The 19462-nt window shown below is 38.5% G+C and overlaps 3 protein-coding genes across 4 annotated transcripts; 2 read left to right on the top strand and 1 right to left on the bottom strand.

Moving 5' to 3' along the window:
• The first annotated feature begins 1427 nt into the window (after window positions 1-1427).
• On the top strand, window positions 1428-8977 carry LOC141003448 (uncharacterized). Its single transcript, XM_073474791.1, has 7 exons — window positions 1428-1535; window positions 1760-1881; window positions 2006-2116; window positions 4790-4843; window positions 5768-5926; window positions 7419-7541; window positions 7889-8977. Exons 1-7 carry the CDS (start codon window positions 1529-1531, stop codon window positions 7925-7927), a joined length of 615 nt encoding a protein of 204 aa, XP_073330892.1. The 5' UTR covers window positions 1428-1528; the 3' UTR covers window positions 7928-8977.
• Window positions 8978-10168: 1191 nt separating this feature from the next.
• Window positions 10169-15002, bottom strand: slx1b (SLX1 homolog B, structure-specific endonuclease subunit). The gene is made up of 5 exons (XM_073475127.1): window positions 14623-15002; window positions 14471-14522; window positions 12537-12854; window positions 10675-10890; window positions 10169-10507 (listed from the first exon to the last, which is right to left on the bottom strand). Exons 1-5 carry the CDS (start codon window positions 14793-14795, stop codon window positions 10478-10480), a joined length of 789 nt encoding a protein of 262 aa, XP_073331228.1. The 5' UTR covers window positions 14796-15002; the 3' UTR covers window positions 10169-10477.
• A 396-nt stretch (window positions 15003-15398) lies between these two features.
• On the top strand, window positions 15399-17804 carry LOC141003758 (bolA-like protein 2). Of its 2 annotated transcripts, none has more exons than XM_073475199.1 (4): window positions 15399-15474; window positions 15686-15750; window positions 16348-16445; window positions 17548-17804. In XM_073475199.1, exons 2-4 carry the CDS (start codon window positions 15688-15690, stop codon window positions 17645-17647), a joined length of 261 nt encoding a protein of 86 aa, XP_073331300.1. In that variant the 5' UTR covers window positions 15399-15474; window positions 15686-15687; the 3' UTR covers window positions 17648-17804. The 2 variants fall into 2 exon arrangements, with proteins under 2 accessions (XP_073331300.1, XP_073331301.1); XM_073475200.1 differs by lacking the exon at window positions 15399-15474 and adding an exon at window positions 15477-15578.
• Window positions 17805-19462: the final 1658 nt, after the last annotated feature.

The raw sequence follows: 19462 nt of genomic DNA on the forward strand, positions 1-19462 counted from the left end.
ATTATTATTAGTTTATTTGTGAGGGAAAAGCACAGAGAAACATTGACAGTTGCTGAAGCAGTGGCAGATGTACTGTGTGTGAGCGTAGAGGCCAAGCTAATTTATATAATTTTAATAATTATATCAGTATTTCCATTTGACCAACTTGATACTTACTCTACACATCATTACATTTAGGTGAGAAATCATCATGTGTCAGTTACAGCTACGTTCACTATGAGTTTGTAGATTAATGGTTTACATACAATACAAAATATTATATTGTAGTTTCCATAGTTGATACCATGATATCTTATATCAGGGATCCCCAGACTTCTTCCTTTGGAGGTCCAAAAACTGAAACTTATTGGTGGACCACAGGCCATCATCAAGTACCTAGTGTGTAGTATTGTTAAGATTCAATATGGTACTTTACAGAAGCCCTGAGAGTTTTCTAAGTCTGATCTGAATTGTTTTCTTTCAATTTTTCTAAGTTCCTAATTAGTTCATAGCATATTTCAAGTATGATAACAATGGAAGATGGGCCACTTAAAAAAAAAATATTTTAATTTTTTTTAAAGATTTAAAAAAAATAATCTGCTGTAAATAAAACAATGACATTATTTTTCTTTTTCGCAGTCATATTGCACTTACTGCTTCCATGCTACATACATCACCAACAACCATCACTATACAAACGTCTCAACATTTTCATCAACCTAGATCTTCTTGCATTTGACCTGTGGAAGCATGACAGTGAGAAAGGCCTACTGCGTCTTTCACTTACTCTTTTCACAAGCTCACACATTCACTTAAACTTTATTATATTATTCCATGTTTTAAGCACACTTTGTAAAGACAAGTGATGTCCCATTATAAAAACTGAGAGCTTGGATCATTCTTCTAAAGCTCAGATAAAGGCTTATAACTGGTAAGGAAAATCTTCAAATCAGATGTCAAGTTTGAAGGTGACAAACACCTGAAAATCTCTCAAGAGCAATTCCTGAGGAGGATTCATGTTGCAGCTGTAAATGACACTGCACCAGGAGCTCTTGTTGTGATGGCATGAGAGGACTGCTGGACCTTTGGCTGACAGTCAGCTGCCTGTGGCCCAAATCTGGCTGCCCAAAACAAATATTTGCTCCCCTGACCAAATCTTTGATGTAAGCTTTTCCTTGCACAGCTTACATCCAGACCTTTGCACAATTCCTCATACACGTTGAACTAATTGCAGCCATGCTACAGCTGCTTGGCTCAAACAAGACTACAGGTTTCAGGTTTAAATATGTTATCAGCTGCAAATGGTACAAGACTTTGGTAGACAACGAGCTGCAGTTAATCAGGCAGCGAGCAGCCAATCGTGAAGCCCGTTTCAACCAGCTGATAGAGGAACTGTGCAGCAGGAGTCATGTTGCAGTGGCAGGGCGGGACTCGATCCCCACAGACACAGAGTTGTTGCAAAACTTCCGATCTGCAGCCTGACATCCAGAAAGACGTTTAAAAGAGGGAAGACATCTGTTGGAGAAGTGAGAGCGCACTGATCGTGACCATGGCAGGTAAAAAAGACTGAAACATTACTGCATATCTCTGTTAACAGTGCTAAAGCTGCGCATGAAGATTCCTGTTGTTTGTCCAGAGTGATGAAATCCAGATGTTGTGTTCCTCTGGAGATACGCACAAGGACTTCCGCTGCACATGCAATGCAAGCACTTCTCTTTCCCACCGTACAGTAAACTGTAGTGTTGATATAAAGGCTAAGAGTAGAATTTGACTGTTGCAGATGAAGCAGCAGTTGTGGAGGAAGACATGAGCCCGACTCAGAGCCCTCTGGTCCAAGTTACCTTCCAGAGGAACGTCCACAGGAAACAGAAGTACCTGGAGGCTGAGCCCAAAGCTCTGGGGGTACAGACTCTGTGTGTGTGTGTGTGTGTGTGTGTGTGTGTGTGTGTGTGTGTGTGTGTGTGTGTGTGTGTGTGTGTGTGTGTGTGTGTGAGGTGTTAATATGAAGTATTCCCTCTGCTCTCAGATCACTCAGATTGCCCTGAGTGCCTATCAGATTCTGTGTGTGGCCGTGCTTCTGGCCAAAGACCTGAGCTATGTGGGCAGTGACATACCTTACTTCATTTCGACTCTCCTGGTAAGCACATGGACACACACCTCAAATAATATACCTGAGTTCAGAGCCTGGGCTCACCATAAGGTTTGATCATTATCATATGAATCACTGTTGCTGTATTATTGTGTCTCGGTCAGATACTCATCCTTAATTTTTGAGTGACAATTTGTGCAGGGAGTCAGCAATTCAGGGAGCTGTTCTTAAGTCTGAAACACAGGAGGGAAAAGACCAGATGTAGAAAATGCATCACCAGACTTTTTCTACCCACCTGCCTCTGGACGACACTGTTGCACATCTTAACATGGCTGTACAGTTGGTGCTTCCTGGCCTGCGGTCCACTAAGTTTCAGTTTTGGCCCTCAAAGGGAAAAGTTTGAGCACTTTAGGGTTCGGTGTTTTGAAAATATATATGAGACCATAAATGGTGTTATACTGAGGTAGTTTTCGCTATAATAGCTGATTACATTCGGTCACTGCAGGCAATGTTTCAAATCAATAAGTAAATGATTTTTTCCATCATGTGATAAATTAGTGTGATTGTCAGGTTTTTAAAGGGGCACTCCAGTGATTTAGCACTGACAGTAAGTTGTGAGACAGCTTGAAAATAAAAAGTCTAAACTCAAATCAGCAGAGGCTGACATTTAGGCCCAATCCTAATACACCCCTTGACCCTACTCATGTTGGGAAAGAGGCAAACTGTTGCTCGAGGTTTTTCAGAGGCACAGTGGAAACATGTAACATGGTTATTGCTGATTTGTGCATTACAATCCCATATTTTGATGTATTTCAGTGTTGCACCCCCAGCATTGAGCCTTATGGTGTGTTCCAGTTGAACTGGGAATTTGGAATTTCCGAGTTCTCATTAAGCAATTTCATTTGGAGCTCAAACTTAAGTCACATTTCCGACTCGGAGAGTCGGACGCACTTCACCAACCCCAACCACAAAATTCAAGATGGCTGCCCTGCTTACAACTGTGAGAGCTTTATAATATACAGTTCATATAATGGTTATTAGTGCTTCTGTTTTATTGGTGTCTCATTAAATCAGTCTTACACACATTACTGTCCAACTGTGGACATGATGCTTTGGTGTTTGTATGCACAAAATGCAACATAATGCATTGTTATCAGCTGGTAGTGCTAACAGTGATGAATAAATAAGGCTAACCTGGCTAGAACAGGTATTCCAACTTAATCAGAATCAGAATCAGAAATACTTTATTGATCCCCGAGGGGAAATTGCTTGCATTGCAGCTGCTCCCATTCAAAGTCCAGAAATATGCAGAAAAATAATAAGAATAATAAAATTCTAATAATAATCATAATAATAATCATAATACTAATATAAGCTATATATAAGCAAGAACAACAAAAAAAGAAACAAAAATACAAGAAATGTACATTCTACTAGAATATATCCATATATACAGTGTAATAAATAATGCTACAGTTGAAAATATATGGGTTATTGCACATTGTCTTAATTATTGCACATTAGAGAGAAACAAAGCATCCAGAGCCCTCCTAATGACTCAGAGTGTCTGACACTCAGAGCGAGGAGTTGAACAATTTGATGGCCACAGGCAGGAATTAATTAATTTCATTAATTAATGAACTGGAATGCAGTCAACTCAGGAATGACATCATTCCTAGCTCCGACTTCCAAGGTACATTGAACGCACCATTAGTCTGTGTGGGTCAAACTCCAAAAACACTGCATCCTACAATACCCACAATGCACCCAGTGGCACCATATTTTCAGGCCCTATCTCAATGGTAAAAGCTCACATCTTTGAAACTGCACACTTCCAGTTTGTAACATGGGATTCTATTTATAAAGACGTCATCTCCAAGCTGCAGCCCAGAGAACCCTGATACGACTGTTACATACAGTGCATACCCTCCATATGTGTGAACAGGGTGCTTACATGGAACTTCAGTGCTCACTGTCCACTCTCTGCACATTTTCACCAAGATTGCATTTTTATTTCTTTTTTTGATCACAGCTTTTAAAAGAATGTGTCACACCTGGCAATGGGCTCAAGAAATGGAGCAGCTATTTATTGGACTTGTTTGGCTCCTAAAATACATGCTATTGATTCAGAGAGCTGCACATTTTTTGCTTTTATTTGTCAGTGTACGTTTGAAAAAAAGATATAAGTTTGAAAGTAAGTTTCACTGATTCCATCATCCATCCTGATTCATTTGAGAGGTGATAACATAATGTAAACCAGGGCTGCTTTTGAGTTCTTATGTCTTATGTCTCTCTCATGTATTCTTGCTAAGTCTTATTGTGAGTATAATTGTGACATGTTATGTGAGATGTTTGTACCATTTTTACTTAAAGGGGGCAGTTCACACCAAAATCCAATATACATATTTTTCCTCTCAGATGTAGTGCTATGTATCCATTGAGATTGTTTTGTTTTGGAAGATGTCTGTCTTCCCTCCATACAATGGGACTAGATGGCATTCAGCTTGTGGTGCTCAAAGCACCGATAAAATACATTTGAAAAACTCTGCAGCAATGTCTCTTTACAGAAATCATGACCCGGGTGAAGATTAGACAGACCTTGTTGTGAGCAGTTTCATGTAGGAACTATTTTCTTTCCGGGTTTGTGACTGTGCTGTAAACTGGTGAATTTCCACACACAGCCCTGATGTCCAGGTTGTCTGATCTGTGTTCTCTTCATAGGTGGTAATAGCTGGGAGTGTGGCTGTCGCAGCACAGAACCTCCATCTGCCAACGGTGAGTGACCTGACTGGAGAGGAAATGTACATGAGAGATGTACAATAACAACGACAAAATACAGATACAGGCAGAAACTAGTAGACGTTACAAAAACTGCTGGCATGAGAAATTAAGACTATTGCACAATTGTACTCTCCATTCCACAAAAAGAAGAACTGCTCTCAGTCTCTACCACTTCCTGTAAGACGAGTCACTGGCCAAGGCTGAATGGAGCTAGTTGTTACACAAGTCCACTGACCCTGTCATATGTGGCAAGATTCAGCCATGTTGTTCCTTTAACTGGTTGCAAGCTGCATGGCTGTCAGGATCAGAAAGGAACATTTGGTAAGGGAATGGGGAAGAGAGGCTAAATACACACAAGACAATGACTTTATAGCTGTAGATCAGAATCAGAATCAGAAATACTTTATTATCCCCCAGGGGAAATAAAGTATTTCTGATTCTGATTCTAAATTAGATGAGAGTGAGGCTGAGCTGCATGTGTGTGCCAAAGCTTCCCTAACAATTTAGTCCAGCAGTGACAGTTCCAAATAGTTGTGAATTTACGAAGTACAACTGATAATTATGATTTCAAGGTATAACACATACATATGCCACATTCGTGCATTAAAATGTCTAAAAACAACTAGAGTTGTGTACATCCAAAATGTTCCCAACAATGTTCGAACCCAAAACCCAAAACATTATGAGACTAAACGTAAGGTAACACACTGTAATGTGTCGTAACACGTGACGTGACGTGACGAGACGAGACGAGACCCCTGATGGCAGAAATGACATATTGTGCGTTTGATTATCAACACATTGTAACAAAAACCTTTTGCTCTTCATTTGTCCAGTCTGTAAATGTCTTATAGAACCAAGCAAGACAAGTTACATTTTTTTAAAGTTATATCTCCTGTGTTCCTCTGTGTCTGTCAGCTGAGGGCCTGTTTGGCGATGCAGATTCTGGCCTGTGTCGCCTCCTTGTTCAACATTATCTTATCTCTAGTTAAAATGGAGGACCTGCCCTCTTTCTGCTGGCATTACTACTACGACAACTTCACGTTACATTATGGTGAAACCTGTCATAGTATTGAGGTGAGTTAACAATGCTACCATGTACTGTCATACTGTCATGTTTTGGAGATGATATATAATGAAATGATATTGTTGTTTAGTGTTAGTGTTATAACACACTGTATTACAAACCTTTTTAAAGACCATACATTCAAAACAGTCTTAAGTGATCATTTTTGCATTGTTGTGATCATTACATATATTAATACAGAGCTTCCTAAGGGTCTTGGCAAAACAATTACGTACGTCAGCACACTTGCAAGACTCCTTTCTTTGTATCGAGGCAGCTCTCTTTGTTTCTTTCCTTTCTTCAAGTGTTTTTCATCCCTTGGCCTGTTTGGCAGTATAAACTGTCACCAGGAGAGCTGGAATCGATAGCTTTCCCTGTTCCCACATTGCCGGTGTGGGTACCAGAACAGGAGGATCGTGCTCTCTGTTTGGTCACCAAGCAGACAGGTCCGCCTCTTTATGTAGTTCTCTGTCTTGATTGGACAAGATGGCCAGAAAATCTCTATTCTCTTTTACTGCATGAGCGGTGGGAGGAGGAGAGACATGAGTTACTGACCAAACAACAGAGCTATTTAACAATTAATTTAATAAATATTTTTCACTTACAGCAGCGTTAAGTAGGTTTTGATTATACTACGCACTACAGCTGTATATAGTATTTCACATCTCACATTTTTACTACAACCAAGAAGGTTATGTTTTCACAACATTTAATTTGATTTGCTTGTTTTGTTGGTTGGTTTGTCAGCAGGATTACACAAAACTGATTTCAATGAAACTTGGATTGTGGGTGGGTCTCGACCAAGAATAGGCCCCATTAAATTTTGGTGCAGATCCAGATAAAGGGATGGATCGAGGAATTTTCACTTCCTTTCTTGAACATTGTCAGAAAGGGCATTTTTTGATATTTTTGTTCATTTCTCAGGGAATAATACATGGATCTTGATGGTCTAGGTCACTGATATCTATGAGTGAGTACAATTCGATGAGGATCCAAATAAAAATCCAGATCTAGTGGATTTAAATGCATTTTATTTTATATTGTTTTAATTAAAGGAGACTGTTGGGTATTGGCGGAGGTATATTATTCTATTTAGAAATAAGAGGGTGGCCAATGTATAAAAAGAAAATCCAAATTGTTACAAAACAGAATTATCCTTTAATTCCTTATTGTAAATATTTCAAATGTATAAATGAACTGTCAGAGATATTGTGAGCACTGAAAGCTGCTGAACTCTCATTTAGAGAGTGCAAGATGAAAGCAGTTGAAGAGTGAGTTGAAGAGTAACAGATGGAAGCAGTTGCCAAATTACATTTAACTGATATGTGAAAGTTAAAGTCAGTTTAGTGTAAGCAGTAGGAGCACTTGGCAGTTTCAGTTCAGTGTAATCTCACACTCAAAACACGTCACATCTCTGCAGCCCTGTCATTCATTTTTCTTTTTCTATCGTCATCTTTCTTCAATCCAAACATAAATTCTGCAAAGCTTTCTCCTCACTTGCAGAGCACCCAGTCCCACTTTTATGCTGAGTGTGTGGTCATTCATGTTGCTCTGTTGGCCATCTCTGCCACTCTGGCTGCCTACTGCTGCAAGGTGGCCAACTGCTGCGCGCCAGCTCCCAAAATGGTGAGTACTGAGCAACACGGCTGCAAATATTTTCTAGTTGTGTCACAAATCTAGCAACCAAGTCTCGTTCCATCATTGAGAACCTCTGTATAAAAGGGCTCACTACTAATGCCTAAATATAAAGCAACCACACAAGAAAAATAAAGATGACTGAAGAGGACGGTTGATTCTTTCGAGCAGAGTCTGCCAGAGTCTGGACCCTAGACAGTGTTTCAGTAGGCCTTACAAAAGTGACCATCACTTATCACTATCACTACAAAGAAACGATTCTACAGTAACTTTCATTGTAGCAGTCAACCATTCCATGGCCTAATTTTTTTCTTTTCCTCTTTTTCTGTCCCTCTCAGCCGGTGATCACTGTCCAAGCCCCCCCTATCCAACAGTGAGGAGACAAAGTGGATGAAAGTGGAAGAGAGATGTACTGCTACATACCAGTGCTACACAGAGTTAAAGCTGCACTAATCATTATTTTTTATATGAACAGTAGATCAAATAACAAGTGTGTAATGTGAAATGGGTGAACTGTACAGTTCTCTCCACTATAGATGTTTTTAGCTTCTTTTAGCTCCTTGTTTTGGTTCTCCTGCCCAGAAACTGCATTCTTATCAATCTCCTATTAGCCATTGTTTTCTCAGCCAAAACAGCAGACAGATGGAATTAGAGACTAGCTGGTGAACATAGTGGAGCATTTAACCAAGCCAGACTTGATTCAGACCAAAACAGAGCTAAAGGGGGGTTATGATTGAACTAATAGAAACTTGACTGAATGCTAATGTTTGTCTCTACAGAAGACGATTAGAGTCACATGTGAAAATTAATTTGAAATCTGAATTTAAAGTCAGAACTGGGATGTTTTTTTCTCAGAATTTGGACTTTAATTTCCGAATTCAAATCATTTTTCACGCGTGGCTCTAATTGTTTTCTGTAGGTCTCTGTCTGCTTGTATGTGTATATGCTAATGCTTGCTAACACATTTCTCTAAAAACAGAATAATGTGACAGTATGCCAATTTTGTATTAACAGCTTGGTCGACTGTACTCAAGTGGTAAAAAAAATAAAAATAAATGCAGTGTTAAGAAAGTACTTAAGCATTAGTTACAATGTCCTCATTCTTAGCATATTATGATATATTTTGATGAGTTGATTAAGAGTTTTAATGCTTTTGTTCAGAGGTGCACAGTCATGCTTTAACATGTGCTTAGAAACATCACAGAGGGTTATTGATACAACTGTATTGAGAAGATAAATAGACTGAATTTTACCTCTTATGACATCAGTATAATCACTAAATGATGCACATTAATGCTTTTCTGAAATTATTTCTGTTCAGATTGTTGGTTACTTTATGATTATTATAACCTAAATAATGCTTTACTGTTGTTCCCTTTGTCACTGCGACTAACACAGACTGATAATAAAAAGATGACAAATGTAAATTTTTGTAATTGTCCTTATTTTTTGTGTGTGAAAGAGACAGTAAAACAACACAACCACACATGATTATTTTTCAAATATGTGTGTGTGTGTGTGTGTGTGTGTGAATGATTTGTGAAAGTACCAATAGTCATCCCACCAATATTGTCACAATATTGATATTGAGGTATTTGGTCAAAAATACTGTGATATTTGATTTAGTCTCCCTGTTCCAGTGTTTATGAAGTACGTTAGAAGCGATTTCAAAATATCAAGATAAACATTATGCATCACATGATAACCAAAAAATATTACAATATTATTTTAAAGCCACATTGCCTTTTTTGTGGCTAATCAATCCCAGTCATGTCTGCACTTGATGTGACAAGTGCAGTATCTAAAAGGGTTAATGATGATTATCGATTGATTGTTTGATTGATTGATTGATTTTATTGACTGATATGCATTTGTTGTAATTAGGCACAATCAGAGCGTCTATGTTTTCTGTGCACGTAAAACAGACACTCCTTGCGCCATGGCTTAAACTTTAGTTAATTCATTCTTAACATTGTTTTAACAATTTTGACTGTTTTTCATAATACTTTGTAAATGGTTAATAAATACTGTGTAGTTCATCTTTAAACATTGATCCGATGGACATTGTAAAGTTACAAATGATGTTTAGAAACCTTTACAATTGCTTAATAAACAGTCACATAAATATTAAGGAACGTTGAGGAACTATAAATTCACCATTTATTAATGATGGTTATTATAAAGTGTTATCACATAATAACTACACAGACATAGCCAGGCGAGATAATAAAAATAAAGAAAATCTTACAATTGATACTTTGTCTGCTGTCATTACCTAAGAAATAAGTGAACTTCAAAATGGTCATTATCTGGAAAAACGTGATAAGATGCTGCTGCCAACAAGACCTACAGAAAACATAACGACAAGCAATCCTACAACACATGCATGAAAACCAACATGCACAATACCAGAACTATGGAAGTGGAACACTGAACTGGGATGCAGCCAGTTAATATCATTAGTTATACCTGTGCTTCTGCCTACCACATGTGTATTTATTATAATTATATTCATTATAATCATATTAAAAAAACAGCTTCAGTTTACGGATGTGGATTCAATTTGAATGTTTGTTTCAGCTGTTGCTACTGTATAACTGTGACAGAAATGCTTCATGTACAATATAAAACAAACAATCTTTTATTAGGCACAAAAACATTAAAAACTGTTTTTCTTCCCAAATATTTAATACATTAAACACATATATTCAAGCAGACATGGTTAAAAATGATACTTCATGATCAGAATTATAAAAAACGGAACATCCAGGAGAGATGCGTACACAGTCATGTGGGACACATTTTATAAAGTTCCTGTAAAGTCCTGTTCAGTCTGAAAAGGCAGATGTCCCAACACATTATCTACAGAGCAGCTGACAATGTTATGAAGAAGAAAACAGAAGTTTGTTTTTGCAGGTCTCACTCCCTCATATCTGCAGTTCATCTGCCCAGTGGCTCTGTGGGAATCCAGAGGAAAAAAAATAGTAAAGCATAAGCTACAGTCATCTTTAATTTATCAATTCTTTGGTTTGATTTCCTAAACGCCCTTTTTAAATTTCAATGTGTATAAAGTATGAAATATTTAGCACACAGACACAGACAGCTTCAATGTCCAATAACTTACTTGGGATGCAGACGGTGTGTTCTCCTCCAGGTCTCCGAAGCAGCCATGTTTGTGGCGGACGAGACTCCCCCACAGCACAGAGCGACGACAGGCCGGACATTCACCCTCCACTGGCAGGAGGTGGGACGGCTCTGACTTCAGGAAATGTTTGGCGAGGCAGATCACATGACTGCTCATTCCGCACGAGACGTGGAAACAGCTCAGCTTTTCCGACCCCTGAGGAAAAGAAGAGACAAAGGTGTAAGGACTGTCAGTTTACCTTACTGCCCGCAACTAACTAAAACGTTTGTCGTGATTAAGGTTGGATGATACTGAAATTGTTATAATAAAACTTATTTGATACTTCACAAATAAAAATTCTTTTTCTAGATTACGGAACATATTTTAACTCTTTTATAAACCTTCTATGAAAGCCTGTTTGGAAGAGATCGATCAAGGTGAAAGATAGAGATTGCAGGACTTCTCATTTGTGACTCAAAAGCAAATAAAATGTATGTAAAATGTTTTTTTTTTTTTTTGTTTTGTTTTTTTTTACAGTTTTTGTGTATGCATATTAACATGCCATTGTTCACATAGCATCAGCGTTAACAAGCTAAATTAGACAAATTAAGTATCAGCAAAGATTAGCATGTTATGGTGCAACATTTTGAGTAAATTTTCAGCATGATGGCATCTACTAGTTGTTAAGGTGTTAACAAGACACATGTAGGCATGCTAGCAGTAGTTAATGTGCTTTGATTTGTGCTCTGAGCAGAAGTCAGTATTTAAGAAACACAGGGGGGCCCTATTTAGACAGTCTATAACACATGGTCTAAAGCACAATGCACTAGTGCATTTAGGGCGTGTCCAAGTCCATTTTGCTACTTAAACTGTGGATAATCTGGGCGCAAAGTGCAGCACACAGTGCAAAGAGGTTGTATTTAGACTCTGAATTAGTCATGGGTGTGTTTTGGGCAGAACATAAATTAAACCAATCCGAGTGTCATCTCCCATTCCCTTTAAAAGCCAGGTGTACCAGGCACATATTAAAAAATACACTGATATTAAACTGACGAGGAGGAGCCCTGCTGCATCTCTCTGTCAGTGTGCTGTTAATTTATGTTCTGTGTTCTTCTACACATCTAAAGCTTACACACAGTCCAGATTCATACAGTAAAATAGTGAAGCAGCTGTCCTGATAAATCCTGACATCCTGTCTAAACAGATGTATTCCAGAAGATAAAAGTTTGATTCTGTTTTCTCTGGAGACTTTGCTCTCCAGCTTTTAGTTTTGTTGATAAAATGTGCTACGTTATTTGTTACAGTACATGACTGCGTTCATAGAAATGTTTAAAATAACTGAAAGCAGCTTCATAAATCATAAAATCAGAGTGTATGAACGGTGTGAACCCGCCTGTGTAGGCACAGCTTACTGTCTGAATAATGCACAATTGTATCAACAACAACAGCAGCAAAACTTGAATCTGACTTATTAACATGTCATATCTAATGTGTTTGCGTGTATAGCTGTTCACAAAAAAAAACCATAAAAACATCAGTTTATGATTTTAGAAGATTTTTATGATTTTACATGTTGGAACTGCGGCTTAAAGATCAAGAGTCAGGTGCAGTGACTGTGTGCAGCCTCCTGGAATCTTGCTGTCACAGTGAAAACTAAAATCTGTGCTCACTAACTGGCAACCAGAGCTAAAGCCAGAGATACTGCACAGAAGTAATGTGTGTATGGATACTCTGTCATTCATCTACAGATAGTTCCAGCAGGTGTTTATGTGCAGGTTAGGAGTATTTCCCAAATGATGAACTTTAACAGTTTATCCAAATCTTTCAAAGAAAATCCTGATTGAAGATTAAAGAGATTGTACCTTGACCAGCCCTTTACAGAGAAAACACCTGGATTTCTCCTCCTCCTCTCCTGCAGACTGCAGTGGCAGCTTCTTCTTGGCTCTCACACTTCCAAAAGCAATGGGGATGTGCAGCGGAGGCTGCAGACTGGGCTCAAAGTCCATCCTGTACTCCTGTTTGAGCCAGCGGGCCGTCAGCGGCAGCCTGGTCCACGGTGCCACCCGCAGCATGTTGGAGACGACACGCCAGTGGAACTGCAGGCTCGACTCTTTCCGGGAGCGCCGAGTGATGTGGGAGAGACGCCTGGAGGAGTGAGGGTGCTGCCACGCCCACTCAAACTGACAAATACAATGAGGATAGAGGGAATTATTTTTTAGTTCAGCGCATACTAGAAACATCAGGTACTAATGACTGACGAGCCTTTTCGTACAACCCAGAGTCCAAAGAAGTTGGGATGCTACGTAAAACATAAAACAGAATGTGATAACTTGGTAAAGGGCCACTCCATGCATCTTCGTATGTGTTTCTGAGCCTCACCAACTGCATATTTTTCAGTGGATTGGGTTGAAATTTGTCCTGAAAATCCAAGTAACCCTGAGGATACTTGGCAACATGTATTCATTCAAATAGTTGTTGCTGAATGTTTAAAATAATCAATATCAATAAAACATTTTTTACCAAACAAAAAAAATGTTTTAATTTTCTTAAATTCATATCTCCACTATCACTTTATTGCAACCAAACTGTGGTTCTGTGTAGTATAAAAGTAGTTCTATCAAATCTAGAAGTTATTTGGTCATGCATGAAAAATTGAGTGCTACATGTCTGGCTAAATATAGCTTTAGAGCTGAAAAATTTTAAGTGTAAATTTTCCCAAGGAGGATTATCTTAATTAGACGTTATACTACTCCTTCTTATTGCAACATGGGCTTGGGAACACATTGTAAGACCATTGTCAGTAGACCCAGTTTGTTTGAAAATGATTGCACTGTGTTTTTAGTTATGTTTTACACAGTATCCCAACTTTTAGGGAATCGTGGTTGCACCTGTAACTGGCTTAGACCAATGTAAGTGTAAATATTGGTATAAATTGACTTCTATTGTATATGGCAAATGAGCAGAGTAAGAAAAAAGACACCAACTGATCTGAACCTGAATTTACTAAAGACAGAAAACATAGTACTACTAAATCTGCTTGGGATGAAACATTTTTAAAAGGCACACAGATATTTAGCAGCCTGACATCTTAAGGTGAGTTGATCTAAAGTCTGGAGAGCAACAAGAAACTGTATATAGCCACTGTTTATAATGCAGACTGCAGAATAACTGATCTATAAATGGGTTTAATTTGTTTATTCTGGAGGTAAAACTTATCATTTTCTTTAGAATCTGATTAAGATTCTAAAAAAGATATGATCTGGTCTTTGCATTAGTAACAATAAACCTGCTTCGTGTAGATGCTGCGGATGGTTTTTGAGTTTCCATGCAAGACAGTGTGCAGTGACATTGAGTGTTTGATGGTGATTTATTTCTGTTTTAGAACGTAACAACAATGAACCAGCTAATAAAGTTTAGTTTATCACATTCACTTCGTCCTGTCAAAACTGTCCGATATTGATTCAAAAAGCACCTGTGGTGTTTCATAGACGTGTGAATGATGCTGCACATATCACATGCATATCTTGTGGCAGCTGGAAGGTCTGTGTTTGACCACTGAGCCCTAGTTCCTAGGCCATCTACACCCAGAGCAGGGACTTTTTGGGATTAGAACATTGTCTGAGGAGCTTGGTTCCTCTGGTCCTATAGGTCAGGTTCCTGATCTGTCCCCTACACAAATGTCAAGTAAATAACTGATGACTCATCAGGATTTGGATGGAATACAGTCACATTTAACATAATGCACTTGGTTACAAAATATTGTCCAGTCTCTCCTAAAAACCGTAGACTTACTTACCCTCAGGGCAGCAATATCAGAGGGAAAGCCATGTATAATAAGGACCATTTCCCTGAAGAAAACATACAACATAATCAGAATATCACAAGTTATACACACATTATGGGGTTACATACGATGTCCATCATGTAGTACAGTGCAGCAGGTCATACCATGGTCCTCTTCCACTGGTCCTCTTGGCTCCCCCCCTGTGCCGTCCAGCGTTGTGCTGTCCGATCCTGCGCTCAGGGTTCACAGTAAAGCCGATGTAAATCCGGCCTTTAAATTTAGGATTGGTGCAGTACAGCATGTACACACCAAAGAACCTTTCTACCTCGACTACCATTGTAGAGGAAAATATGCAGTGTTGTAATTAAGCTCCTTAATAAACGGCCGACTGAACATTGGATAGAACATCAATGGAATTAGCTAACTAACGTTAGCTGACTAGCGTACAGTCACAAAAAATAGGAAATGTAAAATTACTAGAAGATATCAGTACATTAAACAGTCGTAATTCTGCCATGCTTACGGCAATATTACTTGTAATATTTGGTCGTAGACAGATACTTCATACATTTCAAACACAGTCAGCCATAGCTGACTCTCAACAAATATTTACATTATGTACGGTGTCTGTCTTAGCAGCCCACTACTCTGCCTGATGAAATGTGTTTCAAAATGACTCAATGTGTCTCACTGCGACTCTAAAAAAAATATTTCTTCATAACTAACACGCAATGGATACTTCTACACCTTAAACTGTGGGAATTCTGAACACATATTTTTGTTTACATGAATTACTATTAATATTTAGTTCGTCTTTCTGTAAGGACCCCTAATATTATGATTCGCTACTTTAAAAAATTATGTCCCGCCTATTCTTACGTATACCGCATGTTATTGGATAATAATTATCTTCGCTGCAATGCAATTGGACATTTCTGTCAGTTATGAGAGGGACGACCACCCCTTCAGGCACGGTGACTAAAATAAGCGAGAACAGCGTACAATATACACCTTTGGTAATGATAAATTCTAAATTAAAGCCTCAGTCCATATCTGTGCTGTAACAGTATTTTTGAGAGTTAGAATTTTAAAACTTGAGGAATACTGTAGTACTTCCGGTGTAAGCGTGTCTATCTATCTGACTATACTATAGGTATTCTTAAAAATTAGCCGGTGTCTGACTGTAACATCTGATTTCCTAACGTCGCAGTGTTTTTGTTCATGCAGACATGGCCATAACAGCTGATCACATCCGGGATAAACTCATTAAGGAGCTCGGGGCAGTGCACGTGGTAGGTTGCTGGCTATTATTTGTTTTTACATGTTCTCTTAGCTTAGCTTAATGTAGCCTTACAGCCCGAGCACACTGTAGTCAGCAGAAATACACAAACTCCATTCAAACATTTGCCGAGCGTTAGCATCACGTTTCTTCTCTTTATGTACATACATGGTAGAACATAACATAACTAAACTAAAAGTTTAGATATGATTCATATTTATAGCAATATGTGCGTCATGGCTACAGTTTTCCTCTCGCTGCTGCCCTCCGCAGTGCAGGTGTGTTAGATACTGGAATTTTCATATAGCTGTAATTCCTATTTAGAGTAGGTGAATAACTTAAGGACTGAAGTGTATAGTACAGTATAATATAGTAATATTGTGGCCAACAAATAGAAACCCACTAAATTGAATGTTTTTTGAGTGGAGTTTGGTTCAGCTACACAATCCATGGTGCTAAGCAGGCCCCTGGCCAATTAAACAAGGTAGAGTGTCAGCAGTCCCTGCTCTTGTTGCTTTAGAGGTGTCACTCAGAGTACAACCAGTCAATTTAAGCATGTCTGCAGCATGACAGTGAGCTAACGGTTGGCTGTAACTTCTACCTGTCTCAGGATGTGGAGGATACATCGCCAAACAGATGTGCTGCCAGCTACAAAGTCCTGGTGGTGTCATCCCAGTTTGAGGGCAAACAACTGTTACAGAGACACAGGTATTACACACTGTAGTAACTATCACATAGGGCATGTTTGCTGTGTAGCATGTACTCAAATATTTGGTATCAGGATAGTTTAAAAGACATTATAAGTCAGGCCAGTCGATGTAGATTTATTTATGCTTTTATTGTCATATTAGGTAGTTACAGCTATGCTACTTGACATCACACAGTATCTGTTTGGATAGATGAACTAGTCTGTTACAGCTGGTTATGTCTAACTGAGCACCATTTAACAAAATCAGTGCAAATATAATAATATATAGATAATAATATAATATATTAAATTATATCACTTTAAGCAGCTTTAATAGTAGAACTAGATACCAAATGTAAAGATGGTGCCCATTCAGTCCAATGAGCATCACTCCCCTGGCGCATACTACAAACAAAGTTTTCTAGCGTGTGTGTTTACTTCATGGTAATACAGCCCACTGAATACATGCAGTAGTGTTTCTCCCACTGGCTTCGTCTGAGATTTCACGCACGGCCCATGGACTTTACACTGTGATGAGGTCACAGACTTTTAAATCCCTTTTCTTGGCTGAGGAAATCATATCATAAACATAAAAAAAATCAATAAAACACAGAAAATGTGGCTCCAAAGAGACCTGAATTTAAGAGTGTTTAACCAGGGCTGACAGTGTATCAAGGCCAACATACTTTGCTTTCTTTAAATGTTTAGGACCCTGATTGTGGGTTTATTGGTTCAATGCTAAATAAACTTGTATTGGAAAAATAAAATATGCCAAAATATGTCTGTCTAATTTAAAACAAAAAACCTATGTTTAATTTCAAAATTCAAAGCCAGCAGTACATCCAAACCATTCAGCACTCTACCACCACAATGTCTTAAAGACTCTTATCATATTTGTAAATTGAATAATTTCTGATTGGCCCACAGGCCGAGGTAACCTTTTGTTGTATTTTAGATATTTTTCTTATATTGACTTATATTTATTTATGCTAAAGTTTAATTCAAAAATTAAAAGTAAAGATGCACATTACCAACACAAGAATAACATGTGTGCCCAGATGTAAAACCTTCCTGACTTCTGTAAATGCATACATTCCACAGCTGTGTGTTGTGCTTTCACAGGATGGTGAATACGTGTCTAGCCGAGGAGCTGAAAGAGATCCACGCCTTTGAACAGAAGACCCTCACACCAGAACAGTGGGAGAAACAGAAATCACAATGACACACACATCACACTCCCTTTAGTTTAACATTTCCACTTTGAAACAGGCCTCATACTTCTCTGATATGTTGAAAGAATAAATGAGTAAATCAGCAAAATTGTTACAAATGAATGTTGCAGAATGTTCTGATGCCAATAAAACACATGGATGCAGTAATATGTTGTTGTTTGTTTGAGAACTGAAGACAGGGAAATTTACAGAAATGAATCACTTCTCTGAGGAAGTTGGTGAATAATGCAGTGATTTCCCCAGGTCTGTGGAAGACTAAGGTGGATATGAAAAAAACATGGATTTTCACATCATTTTGGACCATTAGTATATCTGTATACATTAAGTTGAACAACTAGAGCAGGTAATAAATAAACACCACAAAAAACAACCGCTGGATCTGGAAAAAGTAATTCAGCTCGTTTAGGTGCTCTCCACATTGATTTTACCTTCATGCAGCTTAGGTGGCACCTGAAACAGCCTGGGTGCTGCACCCTAAGCCTTAAAATGGAAGACAAAACCCTGTTTTGGATACATATTTTATAACTTTGCCACTGAACAGAATGACAATTTGATAAAGACACCAAATCCTCTTGATGGGCTGGGGGTGTCGGACTTCATGAGCCAGCAGATGAGCTGGGGATATGACTGCTTATGATACACATTTAGACAAAAGAATTGCAAGAACATTTATTTATTGTAACATAAGTAATAGCTCTATTATTGGTAGCATTATTTAAACCAGCGGTGGCTCTACTGGACTGTTAGTATTCTTCTATACCGAGATCTTTAATGGCAATCAGGTTTTGATGCACCCATACGCTTTAGTTTAGGTGTTTTTTACTCTCATCCTGAATAAATAATAAAATGTATTCCTATTTGAGTTTCAAAGTTCATTCTTGAACAGCAGTTAAAGATCTCTCCACAGGGTGAAATATAGATACAGTATGTATGAATTCTGCGTGAAAATGTCTAAAAATGGCTAGACCTTTGTTATATATATTTTGTTGAGTTGTGTACTCAAGTCAAGATAACAGCGCATTTTATTGGGATGCCTGTCGCTATAACTTCTGAGATAGAGGAGCCAGCAAATGAGACTGAATTTTAAATATACTTTAAAAACATTACCTTATCCATGAACATTTGTGTCTGAGTCATGTCAGCAGTGGTGGCTGTTTAATGGTGTGTGCACCACCAGCAAGTTTGACAGTGGTTATTTGTTTTGATTCATGTTACTCATGAACGGTATTTGCCCAAAACAGCCAGAATACTATTTATTAGCTGTAATCTAGCGCACAATGGACTCACCAAGGATGTCTGTGTCTGTGTGTCTGAATTCAGGTGAGACTCTGGTTCTCTCTTCTTTCCCCCTCTCCTCTCTGTAACGTTACGTTCATGAAGTAAAGTAAATTTCCCCTCCAGCTCCAGTCAGCAGTCAACATTACAGAACATAAACACCCGACAATGGAGGTCACCTCCACTGATCACTGCTGCAGTCAGGTTGATAACCCGAGTGAAGATAAATCCACTTTGTAATCCTAAAAGTTAAAAAAGTAATCTCTGAGCTCTCCTCCCATCGGTAAACAGCTCAGAGCAGAATCTGATGTAACTCCGGGTGTTTATTACTCCAAAAGGTCTGGATCTGCACTAACTCTCTCCTCCAGAGCTGGCCAGCTCTGAGCGGCCTATGGGCTAAAATTACATATTGTGCGTTTAACTATAAAACGGACATTGTGAGAGATTCCTTGATTCCACTGCTGTTTCAAAAATAAACTTCTAACTTCAGCTATTAAGACAACATAGATGTGCCCAGACTCACAAATCAC

The sequence above is a fragment of the Pagrus major genome, chromosome 10 (genome assembly GCF_040436345.1).
Source record: "Pagrus major chromosome 10, Pma_NU_1.0".
Taxonomy (NCBI): Eukaryota; Metazoa; Chordata; class Actinopteri; order Spariformes; family Sparidae; genus Pagrus; species Pagrus major.